Source organism: Somniosus microcephalus, chromosome 20, assembly GCF_052327205.1.
Source record: "Somniosus microcephalus isolate GS21.2 chromosome 20, FLI_Smic_1.0, whole genome shotgun sequence".
Taxonomy (NCBI): Eukaryota; Metazoa; Chordata; class Chondrichthyes; order Squaliformes; family Somniosidae; genus Somniosus; species Somniosus microcephalus.
In genome coordinates, this window is record NC_141006.1 from 45,041,562 (window position 1) to 45,069,492 (window position 27,931).

A 27,931-nucleotide genomic window follows, 5' to 3' on the forward strand; every position below is an offset into this window, starting at 1 on the left:
ATACAGTTTCAATACGGTTACCATATAATATATCCTGTATCAAAATTTTCTGCAAGTCAGATTTTTTTAATGATTGAGTTAAATATACCACTAACAACTGATAACCCAAACTCTTTTCCCAGTTTTCTCGGATTCCTCCACTCCAAAATGAGGAGACTCATGTGGGGCTTAATGCCATACCATGACATACACCTACCCCAAGCTACCAGCAGAGTTCAACCTCCTTTTATTTAATTTAGAATTATTCGCTATTTTTCTTCAAAGTCTGCACTACCTATCTACATTGGGTCGAAATTTGCGGTCGGAGGCGTACCTTTGGAGTAGAAAAATAATACGAAGTACCTGGTGGCTCCCGAGCTTCGGGTCCTGGGCCTGCAGGCATACGCCCTGCGTAAAGGCCCACGGGATCCCAGGGATGCACGTGGTTCAGAAGCGTCCCTGGGATCACGTGGGCCAGGTCAACCAACTAGAAAGGGGGATTCTTCATAAGCTTATGGGGATTCCATTTACGAACGGAATCCCCATAAGCTTATGAGAAATCCCCAATTAAATAAATAAATTAACAATTCTAATTTTAAAAAAATGTTTCCATGTTCAAAATGAATTAAAAGCCTCTTTGACTAAGCATTTCAAAAAAAAATTTTGTTGTTGGAAAGATAACATTTTAATCCAGCCCAAAATTTACATGAATTCATTTTAAATGTTTTTGTACATTTAATCATTTAAAAAAAATGTTATTTTAACCCTTACGCTGGTAAAAACAGGCCCTACACCTGCTTTTACCAGGTGTAAGGGTTTTGTGGGCATTCGCTGGGCAATAGTTGGTCAAGTGTTCTTAGGGCGCGTGCGGACAACCTGTCCAGGAGAAATTTGACAGATCGCAAGTTCCGGCTTTTTGCATATGCCATCATCAGCCCTGCAAAATTCGGGCCATTATTCTTCTTGGTTGAAAAAACAAGATGGCTCAGATACAGGTATCCCTTAGAAAGTGTCAATCCCACTTCTTCGTCAACTAGCTAGCAAGGATACCCCGTGCAGTATCTGAAGGAGCCCGGTCTTTAGTCTACTCAACCAGGACAGGCAAACTTGCCTCCATGGAGAGGTTTGAGCGGACATGCCAGTCAAGATGGAGATTTGAACCGGACGGTCCAGCTCCATAACTAGCAAACACCAGATGTTTTGCCCCTCAATCTTTGGTGGGATGAGAAGAGGACAAAAGACATACTTGACAGACTTTATTATTCTCTAGATAAATACAGGTAGCTTTCACATTGCTGAAGACCCATACTAATTCCTGAAAACATGAGTCTTGTACAGTGGACTACAAGCTCAATACAAAACTGCTGGGAATTGTTAAGAGCCCCTAAACACGAGTCTTCCTGGCAGCCAGCTTTAACAAGACCTTGCAGTGTAATATTGGCCTTGCGGCCAGCTGCACAAGACCCACGCTTCTGGGAACCAGTGGCACTAGCACAGGATCACGTAATAGAAAAGCAGCTACAGTTTCAACACAGCTTGCCAATTATATTGTATCGTTATAGTACAATTTTCCTCTCCCAGATGAGATCCACTTCTGTCACTATTTGAAATCAGCACACAGCAGTTATAATGGATTACGCATTGGTGACATTACAGACAGAAATGACCCACAGACACATGGTCTTTCTTCAGAGTCAGCACACATGGTGACATAACTAGGCCAGTGATGTGGGGGGAAAAAAATCAACCTTTGTAAACAGTAAACAAAGTTGATGCTATTTATTATTGCATAATCATCTCTGCTATCTTGCTCTTCCACTCTCCATAGTAGTAACACAACAACATTTTGTTTTAAAAAAGCTAATTCTGCAGACTTAAAAGAAAAAACAAACCCAATTTTTACCATTAGAGAAGCTAAGATATTACTCTCCCCCTCCCCATCTCCTCCAGTTTGATGGGGCAGGGAAATGGCAACAAAGCTTCCTGATCATGTTTAAAGAGAAAACATTCAATTCACAGAAACACACGCATGTACACAAGTACCTACACTTACCTCAGAATTGGAAGAATGAAATAAATTTTCAGAAGTTAACATTTTTCCTCATCAGAAAGCTACAAACTAAACAGTAAAATAAATACCGAGACCCTCAGAAATGAGAGGATTCAGCAGAGGCCAGTTTATTAGACTTCAGACATTAACATATTGTCCCTCAAAAGGGGGAAAAAAACTTCAGCACAATTTAGTCTTACAATTGTTGGGGAATAAATCTTCATTCAAATTTGTAAAAAAAATTGTAAGGAGGTAAAAGTGAACCCTGACAGTACAGATTACACTGCCTGCAACTGAATTAACACTTCTCTCTGGAAATGCAGCTAGCTGTACTTTACTCCAAAACAATTACACACGAGGCAGCACTGGCCTAGATCATTCTAGAAGAACACCAGATGTGTCACAGAACTTGTCCCCTATTGCAGTAAACACAATGTTCAATCACTGACGGCACAGCTTTCAAAATGGCAGATTTGTTGAACTTCAATTATTCTGGAGGAGTTTAAAAAAAAATATCAAGAGCAGAGTTTCAAATATGCCTACAGTAGCTGCTGGGAACAAAGGACGTTGAGAAACTGTTTTGCGATATGGACAGACAAGTCAGATTTTCCTGTAACCCAATGCATGCTTTATCCTCTACATTTGAATATCTGCATATAAGGGACAGAGTTCCAGAAGCAGGAGAAATGGTACATGAAGCTTTGCAGGTCTAGGAGCGTGTGTTCCTGGCACAAATCACAGTAATTCATAGTGCTGCACCAGTCATAATGTTGCAGACAAATGACAATCGGGACACATCTCAAATACCACAAGGTTGGATTCTGATGTGGTATAGGTTCATTTTCATTAACTCATTTGCCTACATGATTTTGCATAGATGAGCTGACAGCAGCTAGTTCCTCAGGTGGGGCTTTAAGAATCGGACAGTTCCCTTTCTGAATTGGAAAAGGTTCACTTGTTTCACTCAAACAATCAGACTTTTAGAAATGGGACTATTTAGTTTTCAAAACTAACTAACAGATTTAACAGGAATGCACTGCGAAGAGCTGCAAAAGATATTCAACTTTTAAAAAGGGTTAAAAGTAATCATAGAGCAACATTATAGTAATGCCAAACGGCCCCCCAAAATTTCTTACAGTAAGACACCCCCCACCTCAACCCAGTGGACCACGGGAAACACAATGAGGAGTCCACAATTTGGCCCTGCAGGTAACCAGCATTTCCGCTAAGCTGCGCAGCCGTGTGGTGGCCTAGAGGTCTCGCGCAGGCCGCTCACTGGCTTTTGCACGGAACAAACAGTGCAGGCGTGAAAATTTGAATGGGCCTTGCAGCTAGTTAAAAGGACTGCGCACACAAAAGAAATTAAGAGGGAACATTGCATGCAACAGACAGCATAACCTTCAGCACAGGTATGAACACAAAAGCATCACAAATAAACTGAACTTAATTTTTTGAGGCGGAGGCTGATTTGTGACATGAGGGAGGAAACTAGCCTTCTTTGGCTTTGCAACAAGATGGCGTCTCACATAGGGCTTTGTTCCACAAAAATTCTGGTGGATAAATTGGGAAGATAGATAACTGGGGCGCAGATAATGGACTTTCAACAGCATTTTAATAATGTATTCAGTATCTTTATAGCTTTACGTTAACTACTGTACAAACATTGAATGAATACACATACAGGATCAAATCACACCATCTAGTAGTGTGACAGTTCCTCCTGTTAAACATTCTTTCACCAGCTTTTAATTAAAATGGTTATATTTAATGATTCCCTATGTGCGATGGATTACAGGCGCCTTGTTATCCCGACACTTTACACTTAATATTTTGTGTAAATCAAAATCATTAATTTCAGCAGTGTTTGAGGAGAAAAAGGGCCAAGTTAATAAACGAGTATTTTATTACATATCATTATTTCAGAGTAAAGATTAACCATCAGAAGACTAATTTGTTCCCGACAATGAATGAGAGTTTATAGTCAGGTTTTGAGCCAGATTCAGAACAGAGATGAATACAGCTGAAGCATGCTAATTGGGACACAATGGTGGAGATTAAATAAATCTGTCTCAGCCAGTCATCGTGAAATAAAATCCATCAGTGCTGATTTTAGTTTACAGAATTAAATTTGATAATTATTAAACTCTGAAATTGTGAAAATTAAGCTGAAATTCTAAACTTTGAAGTTATTACCCACTGGAAGCTTTGAAAAAATCAGTTGTTTAAGACTTTTAAAAACGAATTTTCCTGGCTTTCACTGTAAAACTCTCTAGCTTAAAACTGTATTTTATAGTAGTGTATTCAAGTACGTCCTTTGAAGGGTCCAAGTAAAATATTTCACAACATTTTGGAGTCTTAAAAAAACATATCAGAGCTTCTTGCAGAAGCTGCAATGCTTTCTTCCATTTACACCATATAAAATAGGCTATTCATACCATCCATGAGATGTATGAACTGTAAATAGTTCTTATTTTTCCACACCAGTGATATACATTTGGCAGTAGGGATTGGAACTACTTTCCTACTTAGTCCTTCAGCTCCCATAACTATGCCCCCCTCAGCCCCTGCTGCAGCTGTAATTAAGTAGTCAGAGAGCACAAGGAACTTAAAGCACCAGAATTCAATATGAACACACTTAAATATAGGTTCAAATTTACTATCAGCTGCCACAAGGAAAATAAAACCCACGATCACCGCATTCCGTAGCCACCCGTAAAAATAGCACAAGTGCTACTAAGTGCCAAATACTGGTTTCCTGCACAATTTGACTTGCAGCCACAAGCATTGCTAATACTTCTCTACAGTGGCTGATGGTAACCTTTAAAATGCATATTTTCTGAACAACCTATTGGTTTAGTGATTCACTGCTGAATCAAGACTTGTGGGTCTTAGACTCCCCATGCATTTAATACTTAATCTCTGGCTTCCATCTTGAAAATCCCCTGGCCTGAACAATCACCTCAGAAGACTCAAAAGGCAGGTCGGAGTATTAATGTTCCTTGGCAGTCATATTAATTCCCAAGAACATTAAAAATGAAAAAAGTTCAAATAATATTTAAACATGGCACAAATCACATGATAAACTGATGTGAATAGATTTCAACAAGGTGCCGAGTACCTTTTTGTGAAATATTTAATCACAATTATCCTCCACATTTCTTTAAAGCTAGATATCTTCTAAAATGAGATGAGTTAACTTGCTGAATAATGAAAAACTGAAAGGGTACTACTTTTTCAGATGCGAATAAAAATCTGAATTATTTCATACACTGAACCTGTATGTAGAAGAAATGATGTTAAAATTGATCTTAAAAGTTGTCTTCAAAATGGATGCCACGGGGAAGAGTGTAAAGTACAGAAATTAAGTGGTACAGTAAGTTAAGGGTACAGCTAGAGATAACTGCAACATCAAGACATCTCATCAAATTGAATGTAGTATTTGTGAACATAAAGACTGGAGAATGTGCGATGAAGTCAATGGGAAGGTGACTCATGCCACCTTTACTGTACAAGATTGACTCAGACTGCAAAAGCATTGGAGGAGGCAACCCCATAAAGAATCTTGTGTTGGAGGTACCAAAATCATCCTTGGGGACAGAATTTGCCATGTGCCTGACAGCAAAACTAAATGGTAGAATGCGTTGCGTGGGGGGGGGGGGGGGGGGTTCTGGCTGCGTTTTTGATATTGCTGTCCTGTATGGATCGTCCCCGACTTTGGGGAAGGCCCTAGCCAGAATAACAAAGCTGGGAATTCAACTCTAACAACTGCACATGCATAATTGCTTTAAAGCTGCATTTGTGATTTCTGAGTAATTATGCTGTTGCCAAATCTGTTCCACTGTACGGGGCCATACAGCAATGGGAATTTGCACAATTACAGAACTGGTTGGGAAGTGGTTCCATAAAAGAGGCACTAATGCTACATAACTATTCTATAAAATGAATGCCAAATAATAAACTTCACACATGTTATAGCATTAGAAGAAAACTTTTCTGAATAGGTTGACATACAGTCCCTGAATCAATCCTCACATTTTAAATATCCTAGGAGTCAAATGGTGCCAGAGGAAAAATGTTGCAAATAAGAAAACTACCTGGAATCAACATTTACATTAAAAAGTTCCATGCCCCAAAAAGGTCACATGGAAAAAGACAGGCATGAATATTAAATATTATTCATGAAATAATTGGGACAAATATATTTTTCTTTTACAATACAGTTGGTGGTAGTTACAATTCTTCATGTCTTAATCAAACACACTGACTTTTTGTAGCTTTCTAAATGGGAGACAAATGCTTCAATTATTGTCTAGTAAAAGTCAATTTTTCTCTCTGCTCTCTTATTTAATAAAAAAAACCTTGTGGTACAGTAGACAGAGATTACAATCTGTCATCGGAAATCAGTTTTCCGGCTTCCAATGAGACTTTATTACAGTTTTACTTATATCCTGAAACAGAGGAATGCTGAATACTACATTGAAATTAAAGCAATATTAAACACAGCAAATGGTGGTGCAGAAATGTTCCTGTAGTGTTTTAAGGTTTGTGTTGAAACTAAACACTGCTTAAATTTTGCATTTATTTATATTTAGTAATCAAAACCACAAATGTTAAATGTTTAGGTCATCTAAATGCAAATCGGGACATAATAGCAGCTTCAGTGGGTTAGACTTCGTTCAGGGATGCTATTTAACTTGCACTAAATGGCAGATATGAATAAAGTTTTCGTTTTTTTGCTGGAGGGGTTTAGGGGAGAGAAATTGGGAATACACAATTAATTCCCCTGCTCACTTTCTTGCCTCAAAATTGTTTTCCTCCAGAAGGCTGATGAGAATATGGATCGTTGACTTCTCCAGTGCTATCATCAAAGCCGTTTTACTAACCAATGGGAAGCATTTTGATAGGCAGAATGCATCTATTTTCTGGTCTCCCAACATGAGTTGGCTGATTACTATGTTCCAAACAAACTTGCTAGTAGAGACAGATTTTGAATGACAGCCGAGATTAGAATTTTAAACCAGGATTTCTTCATGAAGTTTAGTGCTGTACCATCCAACACAGCCATTCACTGGCTGCCAGTTTGGTGATTGCTCAATAGCTCTGGGCATGTTTAAACATTCAGTGGCAAATACACAATTACTTTTTTGGTTGAAGAAACTGAGAATTTTCAGATTTGGTAATTAGTGTACCAATCACAAACAAAATGTTTCTGGCCAGCTGTGAAACAATTGTTACCTCAATGTCCTGCTCATATAAGGAGTTGCACAGAGCAAGTTTGACTGACTGGAAACCGCTACACAGCCATTAGAGGAGCGCCAACCACATGGCCCTTACATATGGCAGCTTAGAAAAAAAAGACGACAAACTTGCTCACTATTAAATTTAATATTCTAACTCCAACTGATTAAGCTAAATTTGGATTTCAGTTACCCATCTTTGGATCTGATTTTATGGAGAATGCATAAATTAACTGCACCAATGACACTAAATACTTGCCTGTTCAGCTCTCAATTTCAAGAAATACTATTTTCAAATTAAGTTTGTATGGAGTGATTTTTATCCTCCACGGTAATTCTAATGTACCACTACTTGAATAAACACGTTTCACGTGTTGCAACAACTTGCTGTCCAAGCTTCAGTTTTGATAGTATTTAAATTCTACCTAAAAAAGGCTTAGAAATCTTTTTCCAAATTCCCTGAAAGGAAACCCCAAATATCCTGATCAGTTTCTAGACTGGGCCTTTGTGTGGGTCTAACAGTTGCCACTGAGGCAACATAACAAAACCAACAATGACATGTTTTTAATCATAGTCTATTAACTGGAAGATTGACATACGTATGAACTGAGAAACATAATCTGAACGAGCTGGGACTTGTTCAGTGTGATGTCATCATGTTACTGTTCACAACTCTGAGTGCACATTTAACAAGGAAAGAGTGCCATTCTGTCAATAGATTAATGCAATCCAAATATTTCACTGTTTTAATAAGGAATGGCGTATTTAAATCATATCTGCCAATCATCTTCTCAAAAAGTCATCTCAACTATTAACTGGAAAATAGGTTTCACATAAAATACTTAACTTCGATAACTGATGCACTACTTGGGGGACATATTGTGCTCTGACATTAATATATTTCAAAAATTATTGCAAAAATATTAAACCTTACAGTGCTGTCTCCAATCATGCTTACTGTTCCAAAAATACAAATTTAAGACTCCAGAGGTTACGACCCTGTCAAACATATTAAGCATCATGAATTTTATCACTCGAGGGGGTGTGGTCAAGTTAATAACTGCAGCTGGCTGTGCAGTCTAGAATCCAGGGCAGGCAACGACTGCAGCTCTGGGAAATAAGTGCCGTTCCATCCTTTAGCTCACTCTAAACACATTCTTCCATTGAGAGCACAGTTCCAATCCACCAGGGAAAATTAAACAGCTGGCTAACTAAAAACGTTAGGTGTCAAGGGAGGGCAAGGTTCAGTGCCAATACAACATCATCAATTATGGATAATTTAATTGGGATGTTTTGCCCACCCTTCTGTGCAAAGTGCAATGGGGGGGCTGATGAGACTAGCTGATTAGGTGTCTGACACTGATCATGTGATTAGCAACATATGGCACAGGTAAATGCTGCGAATGGTTGAGTCTGTACTCCCTTGCTAGAGCACTGCAATTGTGACTTGTTACAAGTGATTAAAATAAATTCAGTAATAAGGTAATTAACAAGTTTTTGGTTAGTGGAGGTCGCAAGGTGCAGCCGAGGTCCCCTGTGTTTGATCCCCGCAGTCTGCCCATGTCTGGACTTGCCCAACAGCCTGCCTGCTCCAGATGGACCACACAGCAGGGAGAGCACTGGCACGGGCAGATGTGTTGTTCTGGAAAGGGGGGGGGGGGGGGGGGTTTAAAATATTTGCTCCTGCAGATGGTGATATCTTAAAGCCAGTGCTGAAGTCTATAGTAACATAATAAAACTTGCAGTCACTACATCACAAAGGCCTTTTGTCAAGAAACGTCACCATTAAAAAAATAATTCATTTCCATGGCTCAGTGGGCAACACTCTCGCCTCAGTCAGAAGGTTGTGGGTTCAAGTCCCACTCCAGAGATTTAGCACAAAAATCTAGGCTGACACTCCAGGACAGTACCGAGGGAGTGCTGAACTGTTGGAGGTGCCGCTTTTGGATGAGACATTAAACTGAGGCCCCGTCTGCTCTCTCAGGTAGAGATAAAAGATCCCATGGCACTATTTTGAAGAAGAGCAGGGGGGTTATCGCCGGTGTCCTGGACAATATTTATCCCTCAATCAACATCACTAAAAACGATAATCTGGTCATTATCACCTTGCCGTTTGTGGGAGCTTGCTGTGCGCAAATTGGCTGCCGCGTTGCCTACATTACAGCAGTGACTACACTTCAAAAGTATTTCAGTGGTTGTAAAGCACTTTGGGACAGCCTGAGGTTGTGAAAGGCGCTATATAAATGCAAGTCATTCTTTCTTAAAATTATAAGTTTTTCACATGAAAAGGCACAATAGATTTGTTGCATCTTTTCATTAGCCCAATTAAGTGCACTTTTAGATGTCAAAATACTTATCTTCTACATGCAACAACTGCTTACTTCCTTGAATCACCCGTGCTTGCTGGCCTACACTGGCTCCCGGTTAAGCAGCGGCTCGATTTCAAAATTCTCATCCTTGTTTTCAAATCCATCCATGGCCTCGCCCCTCCCTATCTCTAATCTCCTTCAGCCCCCCCCCGAGATATCTGCGCTCCTCTAATTCTGCCTTCTTGAGCATCCCTGATTATTTTTTGTCTTAAATACTCCTGTGCAGCACCTTGGGACATTTTACTACGTTAAAGGCGCTATATAAATACAAGTTGTTGTTGAATGCAGTCTTGAAAGCACCAAAGAGCACATGGAGAGCCTGTGATAGCTATCCATGTAGAGTTTCCCTCCTTCTTCAAATGATAATCATCCTCTATTCTCTAGATGAGAAAACTTACCATGATAGGGAAAGCACCTACTGAGCATGCACATGAAAATGAGAATGTTGCCATGATGCTGCAAATAGGGAGTGCAGCATGTGGTCTCCTCCCGTGTCTTATAAAGCCATAGGACCCGTTTCATTTTGACAGCTCATTTTGACTTGGAGATGGACTGAATTTCACCCGTTAACTATAACCCCTCCCTCCTCCAAAAATCTAAGCACCTCCAGTGCCTGCAGGGATGGATGGGTAAGATTACCTGTGGAAGGTGCGTATTTTTCAAAGAATAAAGATAACCCTAATCTATCTTTGTTTGTTTTGCATGTGCCATATTGTAGCATACCAAAGTAGAACAATTTTAGGATTATAGGAGCCACAAAATGACAACAGACTGCAGTAAACGTTCTCAAATGCAGTGATACATGAACAGCAGTTCATTGGCTACAGATATATAGTCATCATTTACCAGTTTATTGGTAAACTGACTGATTTTTTTAAAAAATGGCAAGGAACACGAGTGCAATTCTATGGTATATGGATTAAAACATACAAACAGTATATTAAATGATGTCCTCTGATTTTTATGGGGAAATGGAATACACACAAAATTCATTTCTTACATTTAAAATTTTTAAAATTTTTTTTTTTAAAACAGAGATTACCATCCCCTAATCTTCAATCAGGATTGTGTGATGATCCAATCTGGTAGCATTACTTGACGTATCATCAATGTTACTTCTCAGTCAACTCCCAAGGCAGTACATGCTTGAGTAGGACATCTTATACACCCATTTTCACTCATTTCCTCTAACATCACATGCCATTGCCAAAAGTCAGCTCTCTGGGGGAAGCTGGAATATGAATGATGTTTGAACTAAATCTGCATTTGGTACTGTAACACTTGAACATCCTCGCTACCAGTCAGTCTATGCTTAAGCTTAGCACTGTGGGTAAATAAAGTTGCTTGAGTAATTCTGTGAATTCCCATAGGTTCACACTTTGTGACAAATGGAAATTACTCAAAGGGCCTAATTAGCTGCAAGGCCAGAAACAGAGAATGTAACCTCCCTCTCACACTCAACATTAAATCCAAATCAGCTGATCGTCAAAGAATGTTTCATCTACTCAGAATTTAAAGTAACATCCCAGAGCAAGGTCCTACAATAAGAATGCAAGAAATAGAAGCAGGAATAGGCCACTTGGTCCCTTGAGCCTGCTCCGCCATTCAATAAGATCATGGCTGATCTTGGGCTCAAAGCCACTTCCCTGCCCGCTCCCCATAACCCTTCACTCCTTTATCTTGCAAAAATCTGTCTATCTCCACCTTAAATGTATTTAATGACCCAGCCTCCATGACTCTCTGGGGCAAAGAATTACACAGATTTACATCCCTCAGAGAAGAAATTCCTCATCTCAGTTCTAAAAGGACGACCCTTTATTCTGAAACTATGCCCCCAAGTTCTAGATTTCCCCATGAGGGGAAACATCCTCTCTGCATCTACCTTGTCGAGCCCCCTCAGTATCTTGTATGTTTCAATCAGATCACCTCTCATTCTTCTAAATTCCAATGAGTATAGGCCCAACCTGCTCAACCTTTCTTCATAAGTCAACCCCCTCATCTCTGGAATTAACCTTGTGAATCGTCTCTGAACTGCCTCCAATGCAAGTATATCCTTCCTTAAATAAGGAGACCAAAACTGTACGCAGTACTCCAGGTGTGGTCTCACCAATACCCTGTACAGTTGTAGCAGGACTTCCCTGCTTTTATACTCCAACCCCCTTGCAATAAAGGTCAAGATTCCATTTGCCTTTTTGATTACTTGCTGTACCTGCATGCTAACTTTTTGTGTTTCATGCACAAGGACCCCCAGGTCCCTCTGAACTGTAGCATTTTGTAATCTCTCTCCATTTAAATAATAATTTGCTTTTTTATTTTTCCTGCCAAAGTGGATAACCTCGCACTTTCCCACATTATACTCCATCTGCCAAATGTTTGCCCACTCACTTAGCCTGGGCAAACATTGTCTTCCCTAAAGTTACATATTCATGTAGCCCCTTATTAAATTTGATCATTTTTGTCTTGGCATTAAAATTTTTCCTTTGTTTGGCAGTCTCGAGAGCAGCAATATCACTTCCCCCACTTCTAGACAGGTTACGGTGTCTCGACATCATTTGTTTGGGAGGTTTTAGCCAGCAATCACATGTGGAGAACAGGTCAGATTTAAAATTATTTTTATATGCTTAGCTTTATAAGAAATGGAACTGAACGTACAGATAATATATAATGGCCCAGAAATTCGGGTCGGGGGCTTCCCGCGGGTGTAAGCCCCCGACCTGCACTTACCTTGCGCGCCGGCCGTTGAGCTGTGGGCCCGTGTGGAATTCCGATGCGGGGCCTGGTCCAGCTGCCGGCGCACAGTGCTTGCGTATCCCAGGGGCGCAGTTAGTTTGATGCTTCCCCTGGGATCACGTGGGCCACGGGCAGCCAATCGGAGCAGGGAATGCTCCATTCATAAGTCTGACAGGAAGTGCTGTCAAGACTTATAAATATTACGGCCCCAAAATAGCACTAAATCTTCAAATAAATTTTTAAAAAACCATCACATTTTTTAAATAAACTATAAATTACATGAAATAACTATTTTATACAATAATTTAAATTTTGAAAAAAATAATTTTATATTCTAACGGGGCTAAAAATAAACTTACCTTGCTTTAAAGTATTTAAAAATAATAAACTTGTGGAAAAAATGTTTTAATTTTAATTAATTCACCACTTTTATATTTCTAAATTCTGCAGGCTTACCCTCCCGGAGAAACCTGTAAAAAAAATAATAATTTGATGCGCACGCGCAGCCTCTCCTGCGCACGCGTTCGACCTCTGAACCTCTTCATTCAGAGAAACGGAAGTGCCGGTTTCCATAGAAACATAGGAGATAGGACCAGGAGTAGGCCATTCGGCCCTTCGAGCCTGCTCCGCCATTCAATGAGATCATGGCTGATCATCCAAATTCAGTACCCTGTCCCTGCCTTCTCCCCATATCCCTTGATCCCTTTAGCCTTAAGAAATATATCCAACTCCTTTTTGAATATATTTAATGAACTGGCCTCCACCGCCCTCTGTGGCAGAGAATTCTACAGGTTCACCACTCTCTGGGTGAAGAAATTCCTCCTCATTTCAGTCCTAAATGGCTTACCCCTTATCCTTAGACTATGACCCCTGGTTCTGGACTCCCCGGCCATCAGAAACATCCTTCCTGCATCTAGTCTGTCCAGGCCTGACAGAATTTTATAGGTTTCGATGAGATCCCCTCTCAATCTTCTAAACTCCAGTGAGTATAAGCCCAATCGACACAATCTCTCCTCTACGTCATTCCTGCCATCCCAGGTATCAGCCTGGTGAATCTTCGCTGCACTCCTTCCATGGCAAGAACATCCTTCCTCAGGTAAGGCGACCAAAACTGCACACAATACTCAAGGTGCGGTCTCACCAAGGCCCTGTACAACTGTAGCAAGACATCCTTGTTCCTGTACTCGAACCCTCTTGCTACGAAGGCCAGCATGCCATTTGCCTTCTTAACCGCCTGCTGCACCTGCATGCTTACCTTCAGCGACTGGTGCACAAGAACACCAAAGTCTCTTTGCACTTCCCCTTCTCCCAATCTATTGCCATTCAAATAATAATCTGCCTTCCTGTTTTTGCCACCAAAGTGGATAACCTCACATTTATCCACATTATAGTGCATTTGCCATGTTTCTGCCCAATCCCCCAATCTGTCCAAATTGTACTGGAGTTTCTCGACATCCTCCTCACAGCTTACCCTCCCACCCAGCTTTGTGTCGTCTGCAAATTTGGAGATATTACATCCAATTCCCTCGTCCAGATCATTAATATATATTGTGAACAGCTGGGGTCCTAGGACCAATCCTTGCGGTACCCCACTAGTCACTGCCTGCCACTCGGAAAACGACCCGTTTATTCCAACTCTTTGCTTTCTGTCCGCCAACCAGTTCTCTATCCAAGTCAATACCTTGTCCCCAATCCCATGTGCCTTAATTTTGCACGCTAATCTCTTATGCGGGACCTTATCGAAAGCCTTCTGAAAGTCCAAATACACCACATCCACTGGTTCTCCCTTATCTATTTTACCAGTTACATCCTCAAAAAATTCCAGTAGATTAGTCAAGCATGATTTACCTTTTGTAAATCCATGTTGACTTTGTCCGATCCAGTCACTGCTTACCAAGTGCTTTGCTATTACATCTTTTATATAATAGATTCTAGCATTTTCCTCACTACCGATGTCCCACGCATGCGCAGTGCATGCAGGAAACCGGCACTTCCATCGGGCCTACGGGTGAGTACCCCGTGCGTACTCACCCGTGGAGACCCGAATTTCTGGGCCATTGCTTGTCTGAGTCTTAGACGATACATACATTGTGAGGAATATATAAAATTTCACACAATTTTGTTTAGGTTGGATGTGAAAACCTACAATTTCCTACTTGGCAAGTTCCTGAATGCACCAAACAGAAAGCAACAGTAATTATGGATCAAGATATAAAGCGTTAAATGGTATGAACAATTCCTTCTGTCATCATTGACAGTTGATGGGGTGGACAGGAGGGATGTCAATACTGTTAATGAAGAAGTTATAAGTTTTAAAAAAAGTTTTAAAGTTCCGCTCCAAGTCCTGCTTGCCCATCACTCCTGTCTTTGCTGACCTACATCGGTTCTAGGTCCCCCCAATGCCTCTTATTAAAATTGTCAACCTCATTTCTCCCCGTCACTAACCTCCTCCAGCCATAAAAATCGCCTTAAAAGTCCGTTAACCCCCTGATAACCTATAATCTATTTATTTTGATGTTTCTCACCTTGTATTATAAACTGAATGATCAAAAATGTTGCTTTTCATAGTGTTTAATTGACAAAAAAACATTTAATGACAATGGGAATGGAGCTGGATATTGTGAACTGCTTTATTAAGAAATTCACCTCTGTTGTGCCACAATATGCAGGTTTACAAATTCAGTTCCTCACAGGAAGGAGAAAAATCACATGTTTCGTCACCTTTGACCATTCTCACTCTCTTCTCCATGGCCTCTTTTGGAACTGCAGAGGCTTGGGAACAGATTGTCATTTCAACTCCCTCTTTAAAGTCATTTTCTCCAATTCCTGCGCTGTCACTTGTGTTACTCTAGTTCATCGACCCGTAAGCTTTTGTCAACAATGCTCTAAAACCAGTTGCTAGATAGTGCACGAGAGCGGCTGCAGATAAATGTCTCCCCTTCTCTTCCCGCCACCCACTCCCACACTCAGAAAGGCACTTGGATTCCATTGGGCACCTTTTTATGGCACTTTCTCCTAGACCGGAAAATCGGTGCTAGGGGTGAAAATGGCAGGCGCATGTCTATGTTTCACTACGTTATGCTACATTACGATGTGTGACCAATAGAAATGTTAAATCTTGGCACATTTAATTAAAATGATATTTTTCACCTTAAACTAAACTACTTTTTTTTTTAAACTTCCAGTAAAATGATCCTGGATTTACAGCACTGTCTTTCAAATAATAATTTCAGAAAATTAGTTTCATTGAGATATCCAATGCAATTACAATGAGGATGTCGAAAGGCTGAAAGAGGACTTCTGCAGGATGGGCAGATGCAGTTCAATATAGAAAAAGGAGAAGTAATCATTTTAAAAGAATAGCAAAAAAAAAATCTTAAAATGGTGAGTTAAATGAAGTAGAAAAGCGAGGTATATTGGTGCGCAGATATATAGGCCTTTAAAAAAGGTGGCAGCTCCAGCAAGTAAGGCCACAGATAAAATGGAATCCTTGTTTTTATATCTAGGTGATTATAATACAAAAGCAAGGAGATCATGCTGAACTTGTACAAGATCTTAAGACTGCATTTAGAGTAGTGTATATGGTTTAGAGCACCGATTATTAGAAGAATAAAAAAAGCAATGAAAAAAGTGGAGCACAGATGTTATGTGCTGAGGGGAAGTTACAGTTTTAAAGACTTGAGAAATCAGGGTTTTTTCCATTACCGCAGAAAAGGTTAAGGGCAATTTAAAAGTCTTCAAGATTACGAATTGTTATGGTAGGTTAAGCAGTGATAAAAGTGTTCCCACTAGTTGATGAAGCAGTAATGAGGACATAAATTTAAGCTATCACAAAAAGAATGAGGATGTTCGAAAGAATTTCTTGACATATTGGTTAGAATGTAGAATTCTCTGCTACAATTTTTAAAAAAAAATTTGTTCATGGGATGTAGGCATCGTTGGCAAGGCCAGCATTTATTGCCCATCCCTAGTTGCCCTTGAGAAGGTGGCGGTGAGCCACCTTCTTGAACTGCTGCAGTCAGTGTGGTAAAGGTACTCCCACAGTGTTGTTAGGGAGGGAGTTCCAGGATTTTGATCCAGCGATGATGAAGGAACAGCGATATACTTCCACGTCAGGATGGTGTGCGACTTGGAGGGGAACTTGGAGGTGGTGGTGTTCCCATGCGCCTGCTGCCTTTGTCCTTCTAGGTGGTAGAAGTCACAGGTTTGGGAGGTGCTGCCAAAGAAGCCTTGGCGAGTTGCTACAGTGCATCTTGTAGATGGTACACACTGCAGCCACAGTATGTCGGTGGTGGAGGGAGTCAATATTTAAGGTAGTGGATGGGGTGCCAATCAAGCAGGCTGCTTTATCTTGGATGGTGTCGAGCTTCTTCAGTGTTGTTGGAGCTGCACTCATCCAGGCAAGTGGAGAGTATTCCATCACACTCCTGACTCGTGCCTCGTCATTGGTGGAAAGGCTTTGGGGGGTTAGGAGGTGAGACACTCGCCGCAGAATACCCAGCCTCTGTCCTGCTCTTGTTGCCACAGTATTTATTTGGCTGGTCCAGTTAAGTTTCTGGTCAATGGTGACTCCCAGGATATTGATGGTGGGGGATTCGGCGATGGTAATGCTGTTGAATGTCATGGGGCAGTGGTTAGACGCTCGCTTGTTGGAGACAGTCATTGCCTGGCACTTAAGTGGCAGGTAACATTCATGCCACACATCAGCCCAAGCCTGAATGTTGTCCAGGTCTTGCTGCATGCGAGCATGGACTGCTTCATTATCTGAGGAGTTGGGAATGGCACTGAACACTGTGCAGTCACCAGTGAACATCCCCACTCGCGAACAATCCCACTTCTGACCTTATGATGGAGGGAAGGTCATTGATGAAGCAGATGAAGATGGTTGGGCCTAGGATACTGCCCTGAGGAACTCCTGCAGTGACGTCCTGGGGCTGTGATGATTGACCTTCAACCACCACAACCATCTTCCTTTGTGCTAGGTATGACTGCAGCCAGTGGAGAGTTTCCCCCCAGATTCCCATTGACTTCAGTTTTACTAGGACTCATTGATGCCACACTGTCAAATGCTGCCTTGATGTCAAGGGCAGTCACTCTCACCTCACGTCTGGAATTCAGCTCTTCTGTCCATGTTTGGACCAAGGCTGTAATGAGGTCGGGAGCCGAGTGGTCCTGGCGGAGCCCAAACTGGGCATCAGTGAGCAGGTTATTGGTGAGTAAGCGCTGCTTGTTAGCTGCTCATAAAAGAGGAATTTTAAAGAGTATGGGAATCGAGCAGGAGATTGTGATTATAGACTAAGTCGCTCATGTGGAGAAAGACACTGGTACAGGCGTGTTACACCAAATGGCCTGTTTCTGTGCTGTAACATTCTGTTCTATAGATCACAACAGATTCAAAGTTGGAATTAGAATGGATTCATCTCTTAACAAAAGTCTAAATTCATTCTTATAGGAAGTCTAACGCACTGCAAGTTATCCATTGCAGTCATGTTCCGTTCACTCACCCGGCTTCGGAGGTACTCTGCCAGGTTTTTGCGAGTGAAGTTGGCAGCTGCTGTCGGAGACAGTTCATAACCTGCAAGGATGAAACAAAGATGAATGGTCTCCAACTTCCTTGCACATTTTATCACTAATCGATAGTTAATTTGGAACAAACTACACGTCAAACTGTACTCATTATAATTCTTTGTATGTACATACAAATCTCCTGTGGCATCACTCATGGTATATCAAAGGAGACACTTTTATAATGAATGCAATGTTATACCATGAAATGCAAGGAGAATTGTGTCTGCTTAGCACAGTTGGTAAAACACTCACTTCTGTAGCAGAAGGTTATGCGTTCAGGCCCCACTCCAGCACTTGCACATCATCTGGGCTGAAACTCTCGTGCAGTAGAGGGGATAGCTGCATTGTGATTTGGATGAGATGTTAAGCTTGCATCCCACCTGCCAGTTCAGGTGGATGTAAAAAGCCCCATGCCACTATTCAAAGAGGAGCAGTGTCCTGGCCAATATGCCACTTCCTACCATCCCATCAAGAACAGATGATATATTATATTAGAGCAGTAGGGCAGTGCTGGGACTCAAACCTGTAGCTAGAGCAGTAAACTAAGTGTATTGGGCCTCGTCTCACCAGATAATGAGCAGAATTCACACAACAACATGGGTAAGGAAACACTTCATCCACACAGAATATACTAGCCCACAACTCTGGGCAGAAAGTGTACAATGTGGATATACCATGCAGTTTGAATATATAATGCACTTTGAGAGATTCCCACAAGCCCTGCCCAAGTTTCATGGAAAGCCACAGGGCGCACCTCGTGTTTTGCCAAAATGTTCTAAAACTACAACTGAGCAGGCACGGAAAAAAGTTTTATTTTAAAGAAAGACTTAAATGAAGTGGAATTCATGGAAAAGACAAAGAAACCCTTAAAACAATGCAGTTGTTGTATAAATACATTTCAGTTTTAATTTTACCAATCTTTGGTGAGATAAGCTCAAGGAAGAAGCTGATTCTAAGATTTGTCAATATGGATAAAAAGCAACAGAATGGATCATGAAAGCTGACTTTAATTGATCTTGTTCACACAAATCTGTATTTGGGTTTTAACAAAATGATTGTTTGGAGAGAACAATGCTAGGTTTCCGAGACTTGGTTTATTTTCTTGTGTCGAAATGTTACACTTGCAGTGTTCTGTAAATGAAATGCATAGAACAGGTACAAATCAATAGGAAATTTCAGCAATTAAGACGGCGGCCCATCCACCTGCCCAATAGATATGGATAGCTACCTATTTAACTGAAACTCTCAAAGATAAATATCCAGATCTGTGCTGATATAAAAAGACATAACAGGACACAGACTGGAATGTGAATTGAGATGGCAACAGAGTACCAGAGCGTTAGTCGTTTAGTTGAATATGGGGCTAAAGACATTTAAGCCAGATGTTTTCCAAACCAATTCTAACCCACAGCATGGAAAATAATCAACATTCAAAGCTGACTTCACAACAACACAGGGCAGCACGGTGGCATAGTGGTTAGCACTGTTGCCTCACAGCGCCAGGGACCCGGGTTCAAATCCGGCCTCGGGCGACTGTCTGTGTGGAGTTTGCACATTCTCCCCGTGTTTGCGTGGGTTTCCTCCGGGTGCTCCGGTTTCCTCCCACAGTCCAAAGATGTGCTGGTTAGGTTGATTGGCTATGATAAATTGACCCTTAGTGTTAGGGGGATTAAATACGTGGAGTTACGGGGATGGGGTGGGATATGTGTCGGTGCAGGCTCGATGGGCCGAAATGGCCTCTATCTGCACTGTGGGGTTCCTGTGATTTCCTGTGAACTTGAACTTGATGCTGTAAAAGGAGATTCAGTAACTGCAACTAGTCAGTAAAGAGAATTGCAAACAAAAAAAAGTTTTTAAGCTTCATTGACAAAGTTCACAAGAAATTTTTATCTCATAATTGTGCCGTATGTTTGAATCAGACATGATGACCCTTTGGAACCGTACCCCAGTGAAGGCACGAGCTGTTTTTTCCAAAAATGAGTGAGACTTGGCAGGCTTTTGAGTTATGAAACCTTGCCAACAGAATAGTGCTAGTGGTTAAAAGTGCAACAAAAAAACCAGACTGAAAACATTGACAAAGCTAACAATCTCTCATGGCAACAAGGACCGTCATTTAAGAACACAAAATGTGTAAATGTGAAAGAACGTCTGTGATCGCAACAGAATTTGATGCAATTCATGGCCGAGTTACTTTTCTTTTTATAATGAATGTTGGATAAAATGTGTAGACAGATCAGTTTCCCATCAAGATTATGAGCTAAGATGGAAGTTATTAAAATATTTCAGTCCTGAAAATTCAAAAAAAATTCACTCTTTATGGACTAGAATCAAAAATTATAACTGAGATTATGTGGCTTATCAAGGACAGCAGTATGCACTAGTCTTTGACAAGTGCATTCCAAATTTGCTCAGTTTATCTCAATTCCAAGTTGTGATGCCACCTCTGGCCATTTGAGATGCAGCAACAAAAAATGCCCAAAGCTGGCACGCTGAATGCAAATTTCCCCAACATGTTCCTTAATATTGCAAAAGATGCAAAGTACTAATTTTGCACAATTAAGCAGCAAATTAATCAACCTACCATCAACATGGATATGGTGCAGCATTTTATGCACATTTTTCCCTGATCCTTGGGTATACAGCAAAGAACAAGGGATTCAAGAACTCCATTTGATTTAAGGGTCATATTCTCTTCAGTTGCAAATTTGTGACATAGAAGTACCAAGATGTGGGTGAACACAGGGAGGCTGACCAAATCTAAGGAATGTTTTAAAGAACCACACAAGTCCTGATTAGGGAAAGATATGGAGAATCATCTCTTTATCCTATATGGAACATAGCTCCAGAAATTAAATTTCAGTCCGAGTTAGCTGAATATGTTAAACAACTTTTTCCTCATTCATGTTCTGCTCACCATAACAAATAACATTAATTCTACATCAAATTAGTTGATTAGCTGCAAAATGGAGCCAATATGAGCTGATGGTATATCACCACAATATTAAGTTAATGGAAAAGATTGCCCCATGTTTAGTGCAAAAGCTGGTAAGCAGCAGGAAACACTTCTTCATAGTTGCATTGTTTTTTTTACACTAAACCTTAGTGCGTGTATAGCAATCTTACCCTTCAAACAGCTACTCAACAAAAAAAAGGGAAAATTTTACGACGGGAATTAACGTGAAAACAGACCAAAAAAAAGTTATTCCCCAATTTCCTTAGCCTTCACTTTATGCCTGACCCATTCTGACTGGTTGAGATAAAGAACTCACTGTGTAGCGAACAGAAGATAAAAGAACCCACACCATAACATTCTGGTACACCAATGTGAAGTGCCACTGGCTAGCCTGAAAACTGATACCCACGCTAGGTTTACTGCATACCAAAGTGAGTATAAAGCAGTTAATTTTGAAAATGTATCCCCGTTACAGTTTTAATGTAGCAATGTAACAATTGTGTTACTGAAGCTCTAAGGCAAGGAATCACATTCTTTTACTAGAAATAACTATCTCAAATTCCTTTACAATATCAACAAGTTTCAGCCCAGCGAGTAGCTGAATATTTGATTGAATATTTCACTGATTATTGAACCAATTACCAAGCTAATTGCTGGCTCGGCCCTAATTTCAATCCCCGTGCACAGAAGCAATTTCACCAAGTACAGTGCAAGTGTGTTAACAGAACTTAATCTCTCAACTGTCAGTTACTGTGCTGTAATGAATAATTGAAGCAGGGTTTTATTACACCGATGCATTCCTCAACTCTGAGCAAATCTTTATAGTTCAGAGCTAAAACTGAAAGTGTCAAAAATGAGGTACTACCAGAATTTTGGCATCAAATAAACTTTCATCAGAAAGAAAGAAAAAAAACTTTGAATTTGATTATAGCAATGTTAAGACACAAAGCATCTTATTTATAAAATGTATAAAAACCTAAATTAATTACTCTGTCTGCCCTGGCTGTTAGACATTTTATAATTTAATATCCTAAGAATGAAAAGGTTTCCATAGTGTTCTAGTAGCAGGAAACAATAAGATTTGACAATTCTAAGATAGTGGTCAGCTAAAGCAAATTCAATGACCATGAACAATGTTGCAACAAGAAAAAAATTAAACAGGTGCATTTTAATGGTGTAGCCCAGGAAGTTACTAATGTCACCTAGGAGTATTAACTCCTGACAATACTGCAGCAGCGGAGGCGGCCAAGAAATGAGTCATCGCACCAGGAACCAAAGGTGACCATGTGAGAATTTTTAGACTCCCGACAGAAAAAAGCATGTTGATGAACAAAATTACAGCAGATTGAATCCAGAGATGGAACCAGTTTAAACACAACTTTTTGTTTTATCTGGGACTTCTTCAGCTGCTTAGCATATTGCTCAGTCTATATTCTTGCAATTTTGAGACAAAAACATTACAAAAGCTTGCAAGTTTGGCCCTTTAAACAGACAGACACCCTAAAAGAAATACAGAGTGAGGCAGAACTGTGCAGACTTTTAAAAAAGTCTGTTTGCAGTTTGACAACAGTATATATTCTGTTCAGGATATTATCTAAGAATTCAGGTGAAAACATTTAAACTCTCAAAACCTTGGACCCAGAATGGCTTTAAACAGACAACTGTAGTACAACACTTGGTTAATAGAGAGACAAGACTAATGAAAAGCACTGTTGTATGAATATTTCAGTTGTTGTTTGTCAAACAAATACACAATTTCCGCTCGTTAAAAAAAAGTGATTTTTAATCTTGACAAGTCCTGAAAGAGGCGAATGAGGCATACCAATTACCCACCATTTCTCATTTTGTAAAGCTGCACATTTTTCTGAATGTACTCTGCAAACTGGACGGTGTCTCCAGCTTCCCCGACACATAGCAGCATGATCTTCTCACTCAGTTTAAACATTTTATCATAATCTAAATGAAACAAGGAAAAAGAGGAAATTAGAAACCACAAAGCAATAGCCGACAACAAAATCTGGAGATCCACCCTTCTAAATCTAAAAGATTTTAAATGAACAGAGCAACTAAAAAGTTTGCACATGCACTTGGTCACAGAAAAATAATACAATCGATGCAGCAAGGCCAGAGAAGTGAATTGCGCAAACCTGACTACAGGACTAAGCAATTTTCAAACCTGACTACAGTATGAAGCAATTTTCAAAATGCCCCAGCAGTTAGCTTTATATCATTTGACATGCACACAACAGATTCTGACACTTTGAAATTAATTTCTCCACTTCACAATTCTATGGCTCCCTATATTGTTCAAGCTCTACGGCAGGGTAGTCAGGAGGTTTATGTCAAGTTCAACAGGCAAAAAATCATTCAGAACAATTCTGATGTTTAGGTTTGAAATCAGTGCCTGATCAGGGAGAAATTGCTATCATTGCACTTTGAAACGTGTTGCATCAACAAGTGTTTCCCTTTCATTCATTAAATCGGGCTGGTTATGGGCTATGACATATCCAACAGTGAATGCCTCCTGGATCTAGCCCATGATATGTAGGAGCCCAGAAAATAAGTGATTTGAATCTCAACCCAGAAGATGAAAGCATAAAAACCACCAAAAAATGTGGGGTTAACCAGTTAATTTTATTGCCTCACTGATGCTTGGATGGGGGTCTTTCCTTCCTTGGTTAAGGACGAGCAGTTAAGTAGCTTTGATAATAAATGTTTAACTCCATTTTGTCCCTTTGAAATGGTAGTTCACTATTCCTCGTTTATACTTTCACTTTCACTTTGCTGAATAATGCTGAATAATACCGTGAGCCAAGGCAAGGCCTGAAAGAGCAGACTGAAAAAAAAATGAAACCGTAGCTGGATATTTGAAAGCTGAATATTCTGGGTGTAAGCATTCTGGGACAATACAATTCTGAATATCTCTCTAAATACTGAAAATGTTACCACTTGAGGACTAGTAGACTTTGTGCGCCACATTTTGTTGCACAAAGAACTCATTTACGCATCAAATTACAGTGACTATTTACATTAGACCTACACAACCCCTGCTTAAAATACAATTTTTAAATAAATTATCCAGTTTCTCCAGCTTCAACTAATATAAGCAAAGTTTTCAATGTTCTTTATAGTTGACACATTCCAGATGGCTACATTTCATGTTTTGACACTTTTTTTGAAAATAAGATGGTTTTCTAAAAATGCTTTGCTGCACTTAAAAGGAGCATGATCTAGTAATAAGTATTAAAATCAATTTGTTTTAGGAATTATGAACAGTATCAGCTCTATTCCTGCAAATGTTTAAATGTCATCTTTTATACAGCGTTCAGATTAATGTTGAGTATTGTGGGGACGAAGACCAAACACATTGCTCTATTTAAACTATTTATTCTTGAACACATGCCCAAAAGAACTTTTAAGAGGATTTAACAGAACTCTTGTTATATTGTAATTGCTAATTAGATATGAATTAGATTTAAGGTAAATTTTAAAATCATGTTGGAATGATAGCCTGCAGGCAGTGTTCCAATCTGTTTCTCACCACAGTATAGTAAACAGTATAGAGGATGCTGTTCGCCATCACTGATCAGTATTTTAATGCAGTATTAGAATTGCGAGAACCCAGTTACTTAGTGACTTAAAAATAAAACACCAGCACTGATCACTCACCCAGTCATGGCAAGATTGCACCTATAGTTGCTTATGGTATATAACATACACTATTAGTTTATATTATAAATCAAACAATCCAGAGCTCACTCAAATTTGAGGGGTTCACATTATACAACAGACTACAGTATATACACTGGTTAATGTAAATCGCTGAGCGAATAGCAGCAAGAACAGTACAACGCCACCATTAGCAAGCAGATTTCAGTGATATTGCTATTGTAACTTGTTCACTTTTCTTCCTCTTGGCAAAGAAATTCCAAACCAGGCCAGTTTCAGTTGGTTTAAAAACCCTGGCCTGTATAATGCCACAGAAGTATGATGCTAGAAGTCTACGAAACCTAAACTCACTGATTCAGACTTTTAAAAAAATATTCCAACTAACTACAATTCTCTCCGCCATCAGTTGAAGTGCCATTTCACTAAAATGAAACTACATTACAACAGTGACTACACTTCAAAAAGTACTTCATTGGCTGTAAAGCACTTTGGGACGTCCGGTGGTCACGAAAGGTGCTATAAAAATGTAAGTCTTTTTTCTTCATGAGGAAAAAGTTGTTTTATGCAGCGAGTTGTTACACTCTGGAATGCATTACTTGAAAGGGTAGTGGGAGCAGATTCAATAGTAACTTTCAAACGGGAATACACTTGAAAAGAAAAACTTTGCAGGGCTATGGGGAAAGAGCAGGGGAGTGGGACTAATTGGATAGCTGTTTCAAAGAGCCAGCATGGGCACATTGGGCCGAATGGCCTCCTTCTCTACGGTTTGATTCTATGATCTGCCTTTTATCTTTACAGATGCTGCCCCACCTGCTGAGTATTTCCAGAATTCAAGAACTTGCAGCTTTTCTTCCCCCTCCCCTCCCTCTCGCATTACAACAGTGACTACACTTTCAAAAGTACTTCACTGGCTGTAAAGTGCTTTGGGACGTCCTGAGGTCGTGAAAGGCGCTATATAAATGCAAGTCTTTCTTTTTATTATCATGATGATTCTCATTGGATTGAAGGCTGCTCACGCTGATCGCAACAGAAGAACATTTACCCATTCACTGGGTTCACTTTAACGCTGCCATTTTGTGCCGAGTGCCGCAGCTCCCAGGCCCTTTCCCCGATAACGGGATTGTCGGGCTGATCCAGGCCGAGGCCCAGCCTCATCCTGCGGCCTTCCGCCGGCCGCGACACCCACCCTCTTGCCGCCTTACCGTGCTTCATGGCGACGATGTTGCTGGCGGCCACCGTGTCGGACGCCACCAGGACGAAGTCCCTGCCCTGCATACCGACCAGGTACTCCATGGCGCAGGCCGAGTCGCGGGAAGAGTTGGGGCTGAGCAGCAACACGAGCACCGGCCACCCTCTGAGACAGCAAATCCACTCACCGGCGCTGGTGACGTCAGCCGGCCCGCCAGCACCGCGAGAGGCGGCGAGAGTGAGCCCAGGCTGTGCTGGTGGCTGGGACCCAGTGGCAGTGGGGTCATCATCATCATGAGGTTTTTTTTTAATTTTAAAATTTGAACATTTTATTTACAGTGAATGACATTACAGAGCTCAATTCTCAGCTCTTTGTACAGTCACAAGCCCTCATGCCTACAAGGCAGGGGTCCCAGTCTCTACAAATTGGTGATGTGGTCTCCAAGCTCATCATCAGAGGGTTGATCTGGCTGGGGTTATTCTAACAACATCCTTCTCAAGGGCAACTAGTGATGGGCAATAAATGCTGGCAGCGGTGCCCACATCCCATGAACAAATTTTAAAAAAACAACAACTTGTATTTAGAAACATAGAAGATAGGAGCAGGAGTAGGCCATTCGGCCCCTCAAGCCTGCTCCGCCATTCAATGAGGTCATGGTTGATCATCCAAATTCAGTACCCTGTCCCTGCCTTCTCCCCATACCCCTTGATCCCTTTAGCCTTAAGAAATATATCTAACTCCTTCTTGAATATATTTAATGAATTGGCCTCCACTGCCTTGTGTGGTAGAGAATGCCACAGGTTCACCACTCTCTGGGTGAAGAAATTCCTCCTCATCTCTGTCCTAAATGGCTTACCCCTTACCCTTAGACTGTGACCCCTGGTTCTGGACTCCACGGCCATCGGGAACATCCTGCATCTAGTTTGTCTAGTCCTGTTAGAATTTTATAAGTTTCAATGAGATCCCCTCTCATTCTTCTAACGGGCCTTTAACGTAGTAAAATGTCCCAAGGCGCTTCACAGGATTACTATAAGACCAAAAAAAATTGACACCGAGCCACATAAGGAGAAATTGGGGCAGGTGACCAAAAGCTTAGTCAAAGAGGTAGGTTTTAAGGAGCGTCTTAAAGGAAGAAAGAGGTGGAGAGGTTTAGGCAGGGAATTCCAGAGCTTGGGGCCTAGGCAACAGAAGGGACGGCCACCAATGGTTGAACGATTATAATCAGGGATGCTCAAGAGGGCAGAATTAGTGGAGCGCAGATATCTCGGGGCGGGGGGGTGGTGTTGGAGAGGGGAACGCCTCAGACAAATGTTAGGGAGAGGGACGGAGTCAGTGGCTAGGGAACGGAGTTTGTGGCGGGGACCGAAAACAATGGCTTCGGTCTTCCCGATATTTAATTGGAGAAAATTTTTGCTCATCCAGAACTGGATGTCGGACAAACAGTCTGACAATTTAGATACCGTGGAGGGGTCGAGAGAAGAGGTAGTGAGGTAGAGCTGGGTGTCGTCAGCGAACATATGGAAACTGACGCTGTGTTTTCGTATGATGTCGCCATGTAGATGAGAAATAGGAGGGGACCAAGGATAGATCCTTGGGGATACCAGAGGTAAAGATGTGGGAGCGGGAAGAGAAGCCGTTGCAGGTGATTCTCTGCCTATGATTAGATAGATAAGAATGGACTCATAACGCCCATATACAAAAGTGGGGACAAAGCCGACCCAAATAACTATCGAGGCATCTGTGTAAACAGTAACCTGGGGAAGGTATTCTGTAGCATCATAAACAAAAGACTTATAAACTTCCTTGAGGAGCACAATGTCTTGAGTAAAAGCCAAATTGGATTCCTGCCAAACTATAGAACATCAGATCATATCTTCACCCTACAGACCCTAATTGACAAACACGTTCATCAAAACAAAAGCAAAATCTACGCATGCTTTATAGATTTCCAGAAGGCTTTCGACTCCATCTGGCATGACGGTTTATTCCTGAAACTTATCGAAAGCGGGGTAGGGGGAAAAACATATGATATAATTAAATCAATGTATACAAACAACAAATGTGCAGTTAAAATTGGAGACAAACAAACAAAATACTTCCCACAGGGGCGGGGGGTGACACAGGGCTCGCCAATCTCACCGACACTCTTTAATATTTACATAAATGAATTGGCAAAACTACTTGAAC

The 27,931-nt window shown here is 40.8% G+C and overlaps 1 protein-coding gene across 1 annotated transcript in view; it reads right to left on the reverse strand.

Moving 5' to 3' along the window:
* The window catches only part of psmb2 (proteasome 20S subunit beta 2), a 32,156-nt gene extending 6,179 nt beyond the window's left edge, over positions 1–25,977 (reverse strand). Inside the window, exons 1-3 of the mRNA XM_085962574.1 lie at positions 25,758–25,977; positions 22,720–22,842; positions 17,870–17,940 (exon numbers count right to left, since the gene is read on the reverse strand). Coding sequence (XP_085818700.1) covers positions 17,870–17,940; positions 22,720–22,842; positions 25,758–25,848 — 285 coding nt within the window. The 5' untranslated portion in view covers positions 25,849–25,977. The remainder of the gene's footprint in view (positions 1–17,869; positions 17,941–22,719; positions 22,843–25,757) is intronic.
* Between the last annotated feature and the right edge of the window lie 1,954 nt (positions 25,978–27,931).